Here is a 12,475-nt window from a genome sequence, read left to right as displayed (position 1 = left end):
TCTATCTTTTCCCTTCAACAGTTAACACAGTCCCTTTATTAATACTCACCTATTTCTTTATGATGGGAGTTGGGGATTAAAAGGCCTTATTTGCTTATATTAGAGACTCATATATGGGTACTTCAAAAACTAATTTGTCTAAGTAGTTACCGTTGATACAGTAGCTAAGTTCCAGTACACCACAACCATATATATTCCCCAAAACCATATATATTCCCCATCAGCAAAATGGCTAGTTCAGTCAAGCATATATACTATTTTCAGTTTGTACTGAGGCCATCTTAATGTGCTCTGTGGAAAATATTTTATTAGGGCATGCTGGGGACAGGATGTACAACTTAGGTTTCCATTCCTGAAGTACAGCCATGTGAAAAGTAACTGCAAGGAAACTGCATCTCAAATGGTTAGAGCTGCTGCATCAATAAGCAGGTCAGGATTTACCGGGGTAGAGGCTTCAGCATTTTACAAATTTATGGGTAACTTCATAGATCCCAACAGATTCCTTTGTCTTTTCATCATAGTCATTCCAATCCTACAAGAAACAAGATTTCATAGTATTAGTCACAGAGGATAGAATGCAGTTGTGTCTAAAACAGAGTGGAAATCAAACTGAAACTAAACCTTACTCAAAACTTGGGTCTTAGATTTGTCAAAAGCACTGTGCAGTCACTAAACTAAGTTCTGAAAGCTGAGAGAACCTGGAGCACTGACCTGAAATTAAATGAGCTTCAGTCTCAGTGGTTTTAACAATGACTTTTTTCTTTTTCATATGTAGTCCACAGCCCTTAGTGGACATGACAGCAACCATGGCAGATGAAAGGATTATCTATCATTTACAATACCCCAGTCAGGCGGGTAAGCAGACAAGCAGATCCCTGCCAAGTAGGATACCAGGGAACAGATTTGACCTTGAGATTCCTGCTCACAGCCAAGGAAGATTTGCAATGCTGGAGTCATTATCCTGAGCTTTGGAGGACAGTGTCTTTATATTACTTTTTTAATATCTCTGTGCACAGGAAGAAGTTCAGGCATCTTCCTACAAAAATCAGTTCACCACACTGAATAATCCCAGCCATTTAGGTGTTTCCAATTCCAGGTATTTGCTCTCTGGAATTCCCAAGTGACTTTAAAGTTGCATTTCTACCTGTCATCTGCTCTGCTATCATATGAGTACTTCTAAAATGACACCTTTAGTAATGCTGGTTCATAGTTGATTTAGTTTTTCTGCCCAGATATGACCTTTCTATGCCTACATGAAAGAGCAAAACTAGTCTCTTGCATGTGCAGGGTATGACTAATGACTTAGGGAAAGAAAGCTGGGTAATTAGATTTACTAATGAAACAAAGACAACATACCTTTTCTAGCAAGTTTATGTCATTGAAAGGTGTGCCAGATTCTGCACCTTCAGCAGCAAACCCTGCCTGCAACGCATTGACAGTAAGTTAAGAACAAGTTGTACCAAGAAAATAATACATACGAGCACTGTTTAAAGAAAGTAACTCAGCACAAACTTTTCTTGTATTTCTTTTGAATTAGGTAGAAAAAATGGTCAAACTCTTTCCTGGCTAAGGTTGTGACCCTGCTTGTGAATTGAGAAAATTCAATCTAAGTAACCACAGTTGAGAAACAAGTTTTCCTCCTAAAAAAAGGTATTTCCAGGTATTCCAAATAATGTTAAATCTGAGTTTCTAAGTTTATATAGCAGCATCCAAGTACTTATAGCTTTAATTTGTGTTCAGAATCCATACACATTATGTACAGAATAGCTTCGTAAGAAACTTACACTGCAAGGAAACAGAAAGAAAATGTGGAAGAGAGTTAATAGTTTTGCCTTAAATACTGTTAGAATCCAAGACACACTAGAGAAGGAGCAGCTTCTATTAGACTTAGGTACAAAAGTGACAAGAAGAGGAGGGTCAGCTGAATGAATTAACAGATAAATACACCCAAACAATCATTTCCAAGGGAACAGTTCTTCACTGTTGTTACTGTTCCTGTTTTTAAAGGGTTGAAGGAAAGGCTAGCATTAGAAGGAAACAGCCTATCAGTGGGGTATAAACAAGAATGAGGTGTTCTGGTTTACCTTCTATAGGAACAGCTCTCTCATTTTAGGGTTCAGTTATCAAGCTGTAAATGAAGTCTTATTAGTTTTAAAAGTAAATTTACAAATCTCAGCCACCTGTGTAGCATCCAGGAAGGCTTCTTACATGGCTAACTGAAGGGTTTTATTCAGCAGTGGCTAGAAAGTAAAGGCAGCTTCTTCCTGGTTTTCTGCAAGGGATCTACACTTGCATTTCTGATAAAGAAATCCCCATTAGTGCCCGTGAGACATTTAACTGTGCAAAAATGTGTGAAGCAAGCCACATGATTTTAAAATATTTGGGGATTTGAATGGAAGGTTAAGCACTTGGTAGTTAAATAAACCATGGAGTGCAGCAGACTAACGGGAGAGCTACCTGCAAGGCACAGTGCGGATATGCCCTTTCTGTAACTGTCAGAAGCCCTTCTCAAGGGAACTGCTAGGGGTGAGAGGAAGATCACGGGAGAAAAATGCAGACCTGCAGTATAGAACAAACAATAGCAAAATAAAAGAAGCCCTTCCTTTGCCACCTGGAGATATGCACCAGCCCTCCAAGGAATGAGAAGCCATGTGACTGGAATTACAGGCTTCTGTACCAGACACTCAGTGGGACTTGCATTCTTTACAGCTCTGGCGTCAGAGCAGAGACTCGTTTAATCTCTGCAGATGGGAGCTGGGACATGCAATGACTTGTCTGGCAAAGAACCAACAGCTAAAGCATAAACACACCAAAGAAGCAAAAATGCCTGTTGACTTTACCACACATTGAATTGTCACAGTTCTGTTACCAACGAAGATTGGTTGTGTCACGAAGCAAAGAAGCTTTAGAAGGTTTAAGAGAAACCTTATAAAGAACCCTCCATTTTTAGTTGAAATATTCACTTGAGGGACAAAGACAAGAAGGAGGTGAACTATCCTTAAGTAAAACAAAACATTATATATCAGATATGCAGTAGATGTATCTATCTACCTAAGCACATTAAACAAGAATGAGAAGTAACTGGAGGGGGAAAACTGCCCTTGCCCATTACTAGAACACACAAGTACCTGGTTTGAATTTGTTGCTGCTAGTAGGTAGGAAAAGAGGTTTTATAGCAGAGAATCAAAGGATACTTTTTCAGACTCAAATGATGTTTTTTGAGAAAACAACTATAATTTAAATTAGGCAAGCACTGAACCACTCTTAAATTGACTTCAGGGTATGGTGCTATTATGTCTATCAAAAAAAACAAACAAAAAAAAGTAATGCTGTATTTTCTGGCCATATGCTATGTTTGGTGCTGATCAAAAGCCAGATCCAGACTGTGGAGATGATGCCAGGCTAACTTGGATCATGTCAATTATAAAGCAGCTTACAGAATTGTTTGGAACTGCGGAAGTCTGGTATATTTACTCATCAGGCATCAGAAAATTCGCTGAAACATGCACTCAGGGATCCAAGTGTACTCTCCAACAGAGTGCACAGGCCAAACTTTGAGAATATTAAAAGCTTTGTTACATCTGTGAAGTCTTTGTTCAGCAGAGAAAACTCACAGCTAGGATGCAAGCTGTAAGCATCTCCTACCTTTTGTGATCTTCCCATAGATTTTTCTTGGAAGTGCAAGTTTCGAAGTCTGCCTGCAAAGCTTTCCACAGGAATAAACCATTCTGTTCCTCAAAAAGATGGACTTCATTTGTACAGATAGAGAAACAAATAGGCAGACATACAGACAGATAAAGACTTCCTGCAGCACACTGCAGTGGTGATTTATTTATACTGAATTCGTTGTAGGATCAGCTTTTTTGGTCTATTTCTTAGCACAGTGTCACAGTCTGAGGGAAGGGTAAGACAGGTTTATATTTGTCAGTCTATTTACACCTAATCCGACTGGAATAATAGGTTAAATATAGTGTGGCATTAACTTGCATCCAGCATGACCATGCATAAGCAAATGGATCACTGAAGACTGGCTTGGCTCTGAAGAAGTCCTTCAGCTCCAAGCTTGAGGTGTGCTTTGCAAGAGTCTTAACTGCCACAGATCCTCAGTCTTTGATCAAGTTTCAAATGGAAAAATGCTAATATTGATTTCCTATGGCTTTGGTGATCTCAAAGGAAATCTGGATTTTTTTGGAAGCCATATATTGAACACTGTTCACAACCTGAATTCATTTACTCTGTGTACCATACCAAGAAGCAAAGTGGCACTGTCCTGAATGTGGCATTCTAATTGTGCACTCTAGCAATTCCACTTTTTGAAAGACTCTCTTTCGCAATAACCTGAGTAATTAAGACCTTGCAAATGAATTCATCTGAGCAGCGCTGAGTCACCCGTAAGGCAATTTGAACACGCCTCCAAAGTGTGTTTAATTTTACAGTTTATTGGCACAAAGAGTAATAGAGTTGTTAGTGTTAGCTCCTTGTGGGTTGGGTTCTGAAGACAAATGATGACAAAGAAAGAACTGTGGAGGGGATGGGAAACTGGGGATAATGTAGGACATTCCAGAAAGAGCAGTACAATTTCAAATAGTGTGTATTTTAATACTCTAGAACCTGTAGGAATAAGAACTCACCTGTGGTTGAAAATCAACTGGTTCCAGACCTCGGCATTCAAACTCCACTATCGTTTTGAATTTCTCACTGTCTTCAGCCTGTAATTGAGTCAAAATACTGTTAGTTTGCATCTAATAGACAGTGACAAGCATTAGTCTAGAAATGAACTGCTTTAAAGGCAGTATTATCAACTGTGATGTCCCAAGTGACAGCAAACCCCTAGGGCTCATTTAGTAAGTGGCAATTAACTAAAATTTCTTAGTCTGCTACAAGGAAGCCTTCAGAAGGGAAATAACAGGGACACCATATGATCACCTCTAATTTGAGTGATAGAATTTTATGTTTTGCTTATGATATATATCAAATTATTCTACACTTGAGCTTGTGTGCAGGAGTCTACATGAGACAATTTTCTGTCAGGAGAAAACACCAGCTTTTTGTGTTCCTGAAAGAGGAATGTGATGACAAAGAAAACCTCAAAATATTATTAATGCTTATTTATCTTGTTACGTAAAAGAGAAAACAAACTTACATTGTACGGCTTGATTGTCTGACTTAAAATATCTAAAAAAAAAAAAATCAGAAGTGTAAAAGTGAGTGGCATTATGTCTTCAGCTTTATTCAGCACAAACCAAGCACCAGCTGCTTCTCGCAAACAAATTTCAGCAGACGCAGTAGAAGAAACAGGGTAACCAAGCGGTTCCTGCAGTTGGCCCTCAAAAGGTGCAATTCAGTTTTTCTCACTTCTCCTGAGAAGCTGACATTACACCATTTGTAATGATTTAATGAAAAAAAAAAAAAAAAGCATGCTTTTATAAAATGACATTAGGGATATGAGTTTTGTTCATGCAGAAACCTGAACGCACCAGGAGGCCGTGCTGTCTCCTTCATGTGCACAATGGCAAGTATGTTCCTGTCGTGAACTCAAGCACCAGTGTACACAGAAAAAAATCCCTGGTGAGTGCTCTTTACTAACAGCATCAAGCAAAACATGTGGACTAAAAAATAAACCTAGGAGAAAAAGTATAAAATGGATGATGCCTCTTGAATCCCTAAGCACATACCGATGGAGTTCTCCCTGGAGCACAGCTTGCATTTCTGCACCATAGTGGCACTTCCTCTGCCTCCTTTCAGGGGAGCACTGTCCTAAAAACCATGACAACAGAGACATCATTTTCAACTGCACTCTGGCAGAATCCTCTGCAAAGGTAAAGCAGCTTTTACAACAGTGGTCTTTAACTTTTTAAAAGTATTGCAGTGAGAAGGCTTTATAGACTAGACGTCTGTAACTCAGAAAGCTGTGATGATCAAATAGCTCTGTTCTAGACTTAAAATAGTGAATAATGTCTTGTCCAATAAAGGCATGTTCCGTTAATTCCTCGAAATACATTCTTACCATTCAGTAGTATGCAACCAAAAGGGATGATTATTCCCAAGAATATTCCTTCTTTTACCACTGACAAAATTTATCCTGCCTTTTCAATCTCCAGATGCTCATTTAGCATGCTTAACTTGCCTTGAATTACCTCAAGTTTCCCCAAAAGTTTCTATCCACATCAGAAATATGCTACAGGTACAACCCTATTCTGGTACCAATCCAAAGCTTGTGGTATTTTTACAGAAAGGTGGATTTTTCAAAGCAGTAAATACTTTTGTCACCAACAGCTGCCATCCCAATGGCATATTTCAATTAACAGTCCCCAAATACTGTTTTTAATACGGAACATGACAGCATTTCCTCAATGTGTACAGCTATTAAACCACTGTATTTCATCCAAAGTGCAAGTCACGACATGCCTGATGCAGATATCCTTGTGTGCAAGAGCGAGGTTGTGTTTCTCATTTTTGTTCTGATGCAGGTTACAACAGGGGAACGTACCATCAATCGCAGATACTGCCATTTCTCAGAAACTTCACCACAGTTCCCACATTTCAGCTGAAAAATGAATCAGACAATTTAAAGCTCTCAAAAATCAGGGATTAAAAGGCTGAAGGAGATGATGTGAGCCCTCCAGATTCACGATCCCTGCTTTTTCCCAGCTGAGAGGAGTCAGAGGCAGGGATCAGTGTCTGGCTATCAGGACAGGCCCATGAGCTGACTCAACCTGGCAGGTATGCCCATTGCAGAGGGTCTACCCTTTGGTGGAAAGCACATTACAAAGGACGGCCACACAATGAAAGATGGGAGTAGCACATCTTGCCATTCACCTGCCAATGGATTACCTAATGAAGGCACTGAACAACATTTAAACTTCAGACTTTTCAGTACTCAAGAGTAATGGATAATGTCACTCATGTACTAAATGGGCAACTTGGTCTAGTAGGTGTCCCCGCCCATGGCAAGGGGGTGGAACTAGCTGAGCTTTAAGGTCTCTTCCAACACAAACCACTCTATGCTATCTATATACCTAGTCCATCACAATCGTTGCTCCTGCAGCAGCCTGCTTGCGCTGTGGGGCAACAACCACATCACTCTTTAAGCTGGGTGCTGTGATCCCTCACCAGAGGCCTCCACCCCATGGCCCGCTGGTCACCCCCCGCACTCCTCACACAGCGGATGGTGTCTCCCCGCTCCCGCAGGCCCGGGACCGCCGCCCCCGCACCTTGAGGTACCATCGGAAGTCCTCCCCCTCGGCCCGCAGCCGGGTGATGTTCTCCAGCGTGGCGCGCAGCTGCAGCCCGATCCTCTGCAAGGCAAGAGGCAGGGACAGACCCCGTCAGCCCAGCTCCGCCTGGCCCGGCTTGGCTCGGCCCGGCCGCGGCTCCTACCTACCCCCATGGCCTCGCAGCGAGCCCGGCACCGGGCTCCCGGGACCGCCGCACTGTCGGGACTGCCCTGACGGCCTCCCCTCAAACCCGTCCCGCTCCCGCGGGTTTCAGAGCTGCTCCTGCGTGTTTTGAGCTGTTTGGGGTTTTTTACCCCCCTCCACCCCGTGGCGCTTGTGCCCTCAGCCAAGCTGGCGGCCGGCTCACAGTGCTCTCTGCCGGGCTGAAGCCGACGGGAAGCCGAAGCTGCCCTCAGTCAAGATGGCGTCCCCGCAGCGGCGGCGGGCGGGCGGTACGGCTGGCCTGGGGGGGAAGGCGGGGCGGTGTCGGTGGGGAAACGGGGCTGGCCGTGGCTGCTGCTGGGGAAAGCAAGGCGCGGATCGGCAGAGCTGCTGTGGGGAGCACTCCGGGATCTCCTACAGTGCTTTACAAACATCACCTCTTTAAAGCTTGGTCCTCCAAGCCTCTTAATCGAGCACGATAGGTCTGGATGGATGTGTTCCTAAGCAACCCAACCCTAACTATTCCATGTTCCCTGCTCATTGCAGAAGGGCTGGACTAAATGAGCTCTGAAGGTCCCTTCCAACCCAAACTATTTTATGATCCGTTAGTATAGAACTTCACTGAACACATTCTTCATTGCTTTTAATGTCTATTTTTATAGTTGCAACTTATAAGTGAAGATCCTGGATGATGCCTGGGGGTGCCTGTTGTCTGTTTCTCTGAAGGTAGATGGGTAATCATAGAATGGGTTGGTTGGAAGAAACCTTAAAGCTCATCTGGTTCCAAGGACACCTTCCACTAGAACAGGCTGCTCCAAGCCCCATCCAGCCTAGCCTTGAATGCTGCCAGGGATGGGGCAGCCACAGCTTCTTTGGGACACCTAACTTCTCCAGGCAACCTAATCATAGTGGCAGGCTGTTACAAAATTGACACATCTTTGCTATAGCCAGTTCTGCACAGTCAGGGCTTCAGCTGTTTTCCATGTTTGAGCTGGCTATCAGAATATCCTCCTTGGGATAGTAATAAAAGTTTATCTTGACAGCTGGCAGAAGTTTCATTTCACAGAGCCAGGCTTAATTCCATTTTCCTACTGCTGCATAGATAAAGAAGCAAAATACAGCTTTGTCTGATGAGTGAATTAACGTATCCTGAATGTACCATGACAAAAGAAATGTTATGAAGTCAGTTTCTCACCAGAACTTATAAATTAAAAATACAGACCTCACCATTTTATTAAAACACTGACAGCTCATAAAAAAAAAAAGAAGAAAAAAAATCTAACAGACATAAAAACTTCAGCCAAAAATATGAGGAACTGAAACAGCATCCCTCCCTCCCTCCCACCCCCCATACAGACACTGCGATACAAACTTCAGCTTGATTGATTTAAATTGGCTTAATCTTGAAGTGCAGTCCAATAAGACTGAAGACTAGACACTTCAGGTCCTGGACCAGGTAGTAGAACACTCGCAAGCCTTCTGGATCCCTGCAGTGCACAACAGAAGGGACAAAGAAAATAAAAGTTAGATGGATGTTTTAAGAGAGCAGTTTATAGAACTGATCTATTAAAAAAAACAAAACCCAAAACTTACAGGGAGATTTTTCAGAGGTCATTTGAGATATTAACAATTTGTTGCATTCTACATTGATTGATAAATATTGTGTGCTCCAAGTTTGCAAGTCTTAACAAAATGAGCCTTTTTATCATGAAAGTAAGCAGCAACATCACTTTGGATTTAAAACCCATGATAACCAATCTTTTCAGCTTAGGTGAAATACAGACATCTTGGGTCTCTCAGACACCTTGGTATGGACAGGCCAACAACAGTTCAGACTCTGAATGCATCTAACAGGGGTTCCTCCAGTGAGGTTAGCTGCTCTGTGAGCGAGAACAGAGCATGCAGTGCCACCACCTAAAAGCATTTGGTACATTACGCTGGGACACAGAGCACTTGTGATCCCAGGAACTGATCTGTACTTTGACCAATACAAAACACAAGTACCTAGTAAATCAGCAAGTTCTATTATGAACTCTTACAGGACAAGAACAGCAACATAAAAAAGCAGGGTACATACTTGGATTGATTTACATCAATGAGCGAACCGATTTTTGACGTAGTAAAAGAGATGTGCTCATCACCGATCACTATTTCAAGCTCCTAAAAATTGTAAGAATATACAGATTATAGGAATGATTATATATAAAGATTATAGAACTACTGCTTTATGGTATTAGTTACAGAAATACGTAAGTATACCGAGATGATGGCTTTTCAATTTTTATTACAAAGGAAGTAAAACATGAGCCGGCAGTGTGCGCTCGCAGCCCAGAAAGCCAACCGTATCCTGGGCTGCATCAAAAGGAGCGTGACCAGCAGGTCGAAGGAGGTGATCCTGCCCCTCTACTCTGCTCTTGTGAGACCTCACCTGGAGCATTCTGTGCAGTTCTGGTGTCCTCAACATAAAAAGGACATGGAACTGCTGGAACAAGTCCAGAGGAGGCCACAAGGATGATCAGGGGACTGGAGCACCTCCCGTATGAAGACAGGCTGAGAAAGTTGGGGCTGTTCAGCCTGGAGAAGAGAAGGCTGCGTGGAGACCTCACAGCAGCCTTCCACTATCTGAAGGGGGCCTATAGGGATGCTGGGGAGGGACTCTTCATCATGGACTGTAGTGACAGGACAAGGGGCAATGGGTTAAAACTTAAACAGGGGAAGTTTAGATTGGATATAAGGAGGAAGTTCTTTACTGTAAGGGTGGTGAGGCACTGGAATGGGTTGCCCAGGGAGGTTGTGAGTGCTCCATCCCTGGCGGTGTTCAAGGCCAGGTTGGATGAAGCCTTGTGTGGGATGGTTTAGTGTGAGGTGTCCCTGCCCATGGCAGGGGGGTTGGAACTAGATGATCTTGAGGTCCTTTCCAACCCTAACTATTCTGTGATTCTAGGTCTGGAATGCACCAGATCTGTGACTCTGATAAATAAATAAAATGAAAGATAATAAAATAAATAGTATAAATAAATAAAAATAAATCCTATTAAAACCGCTGTTTAGGCACGGCTTGGATTTTAAAATAGCTTTTGTTTCCCTCTTGGCTAGAAATAATACTGACTTGAGGAAGAAGTTCCATTATATTTCCAATGAGCCAACATATAAAAATTAAAGCAGCAATTGCTACAACACCACACACTGACCTGTCGACCAACTCTGTCAGGAGGAGGCCACAGAGCATCATCTTCTTTTGTGATCTCACTGTCATCGATTATTCTCTTCAGCTCCTCCATGACGCTCTTATGCACGTAAGCCTGAAACAACATCCCAACATGGAAAACCAACCCAGGCGCTGTCCTGGCTGCTCCACTCATGCAAACCTGGCAGTGTTCAAGGCCAGGCTGGACAGGGCTTGGAGCAAGCTGCTCTAGTGGAAGGTGTCCCTGGCTGCGGCAGGGGGTTGGAACTGGGTGAGCTTTAGGGTCCCTTCAACCCAAACCAGTCTGGGATGCTATGACAGCACCACACACGTGCCTTGCGTTGCCGACTGCCCACAAAACACTCTAGGCCCGCCCGAGACGCGCACCCCCTCTCCCATTCCCCACGTCTCCTCCCCGGCGGCGGCCTCTCCTCACCTCCTTTCGGATCATGACATCGTTCTTGTAGTTGCTGTTGTTGGCGTAGCGCAGCTTCCCTGCCGAAGACAGTGCGGACATTAATGCCCCGCCACGGCAGCGCCAGGCGGGCACCGGCCGGGCCCGGCCCAGCGTCCTCCCGGCAGCGGGAAGACTGGCCGCACCGCCCCCCTCCCTCCCTCCCTCCCTCCCGGTGCCTGCCGCCGCTCACCGTCGGGCCGGAACTCAAACTCAAGGAACTCGTGGCCGAACTTGCCCTTGTGCCCCACGTAGTACCGCAGGTAGAAATCGCTCGCCATGGTCCCGCCACCGCACCGGCATGCACCGCGCGGGCGCGCGGCAACTACGTCACGGTGGGCGGGGCGCTGGAACGTGCCTACAGCGCCAACCACCGCGAGTCGGAGTAGCGGCGGGGTTGTAGTCGCCCCCTGGCGGGCGCCGGTAACAACAACCGTGGCCGGTTCGCTTTCCCTGCCGGCGGGCTGGGCCTCCACCGGGCCCCCATCAACAGCGAGCAGTGTAGGTGAGGGTCGCCATCACACCCCCCTACACACACACTGACTGCCTTCCCCAGGGCAAAGCCCCGGCCAGGTGGCTCGGTGGGGTACCTGATGCAAAGCTGTTTTGTTGCGGTTAGTGTTTGCAGTGTTTGACAGGAAAAAGCGAGCGTGGTGCTTGGTTATCACCTTTGCCGTGTGGTGGCGGTGGCTTGGGTACCATCGCTGAAATAGAACACGGCCAAAGGCCGCTCAGGTGTTGGTGTGTCTGTCAGGACCACGCCGTTCGGTCAGTGAAGGGCATGCTGTAATGCTTTGCCCTGAAGTATGTGATTCCTTTTAGGTGGAAAATTAAAATTATTCACCTGTTGCTAATAAAAGCGTTCCTGTAATATTTAGATGTGGTAGTAATGAACAAAAATGAGGCGCAGCTTACCCTTTACTATGAGTCCAGATGTTAACATTTAATGTTACCACATTAGAATGCAAAGCAGCTTTGTGCCTCCCTCAGATGACGGCAGTAACCCACCCAAGCTGTTCCTTGGTTTGGTTTTGTGCCCATGCAGCCAGTGCACCCCTGTGCTTTCTTCTCACTGGTACTGGTTTGTTGAGTCACCCTCATCAGCAAGGGCCAGAAGGGTGAGAGAAAATGAGCTGGTGGTAATATCTGCCCTTTTGCTCTTTGGGGAGCTGCTGAGAGAAAGGAAATAGCTGGAGACATGCCCTGTTGTAAATGCTCCCTACCGAAACATTTGGAATAGCGTATCTCTTGTGCTGATTGCTAGAAGGGGCACTTTACTCAGAGAATGGGGGAGGACACTTCGTGCTGTGGTAGTACTGAAGATGGGTTTAACACTAATGAATTTGATTTCATTCAGGTGGTGCTGTGTCACATCCCAGGTGTAGGCAGTTAGTACAGTGCTGATGAAGCTCACTGCGTGCTTTAGAGTTACAGCAAGGTTAAGTCTGGCAATAT

General features: G+C 44.5%; 2 protein-coding genes across 3 annotated transcripts; both read right to left on the bottom strand.

Moving 5' to 3' along the window:
- Window positions 1–281: 281 nt before the first annotated feature.
- On the bottom strand, window positions 282–7,578 carry CZIB (CXXC motif containing zinc binding protein). Of its 2 annotated transcripts, XM_065673316.1 has the most exons (8): window positions 7,385–7,578; window positions 7,215–7,298; window positions 6,491–6,547; window positions 5,676–5,757; window positions 5,144–5,175; window positions 4,632–4,709; window positions 1,357–1,422; window positions 282–532 (listed from the first exon to the last, which is right to left on the bottom strand). In XM_065673316.1, the coding sequence occupies exons 1-8, from the start codon at window positions 7,388–7,390 to the stop codon at window positions 455–457; spliced, it is 483 nt and encodes a 160-aa protein (XP_065529388.1). In that variant the 5' UTR covers window positions 7,391–7,578; the 3' UTR covers window positions 282–454. The 2 variants fall into 2 exon arrangements, with proteins under 2 accessions (XP_065529388.1, XP_065529389.1); XM_065673317.1 differs by lacking the exon at window positions 6,491–6,547.
- A 1,002-nt stretch (window positions 7,579–8,580) lies between these two features.
- Window positions 8,581–11,346, bottom strand: MAGOH (mago homolog, exon junction complex subunit). Its single transcript, XM_065673319.1, has 5 exons — window positions 11,214–11,346; window positions 11,003–11,061; window positions 10,571–10,681; window positions 9,457–9,539; window positions 8,581–8,866 (listed from the first exon to the last, which is right to left on the bottom strand). Exons 1-5 carry the CDS (start codon window positions 11,299–11,301, stop codon window positions 8,767–8,769), a joined length of 441 nt encoding a protein of 146 aa, XP_065529391.1. The 5' UTR covers window positions 11,302–11,346; the 3' UTR covers window positions 8,581–8,766.
- Window positions 11,347–12,475: the final 1,129 nt, after the last annotated feature.

The sequence above is a fragment of the Lathamus discolor genome, chromosome 3 (genome assembly GCF_037157495.1).
Source record: "Lathamus discolor isolate bLatDis1 chromosome 3, bLatDis1.hap1, whole genome shotgun sequence".
Classification (NCBI taxonomy): domain Eukaryota; kingdom Metazoa; phylum Chordata; class Aves; order Psittaciformes; family Psittacidae; genus Lathamus; species Lathamus discolor.
The sequence above is the reverse complement of the archived record's forward strand: the minus strand, read 5'-3'. Positions and strand labels throughout refer to the sequence as shown.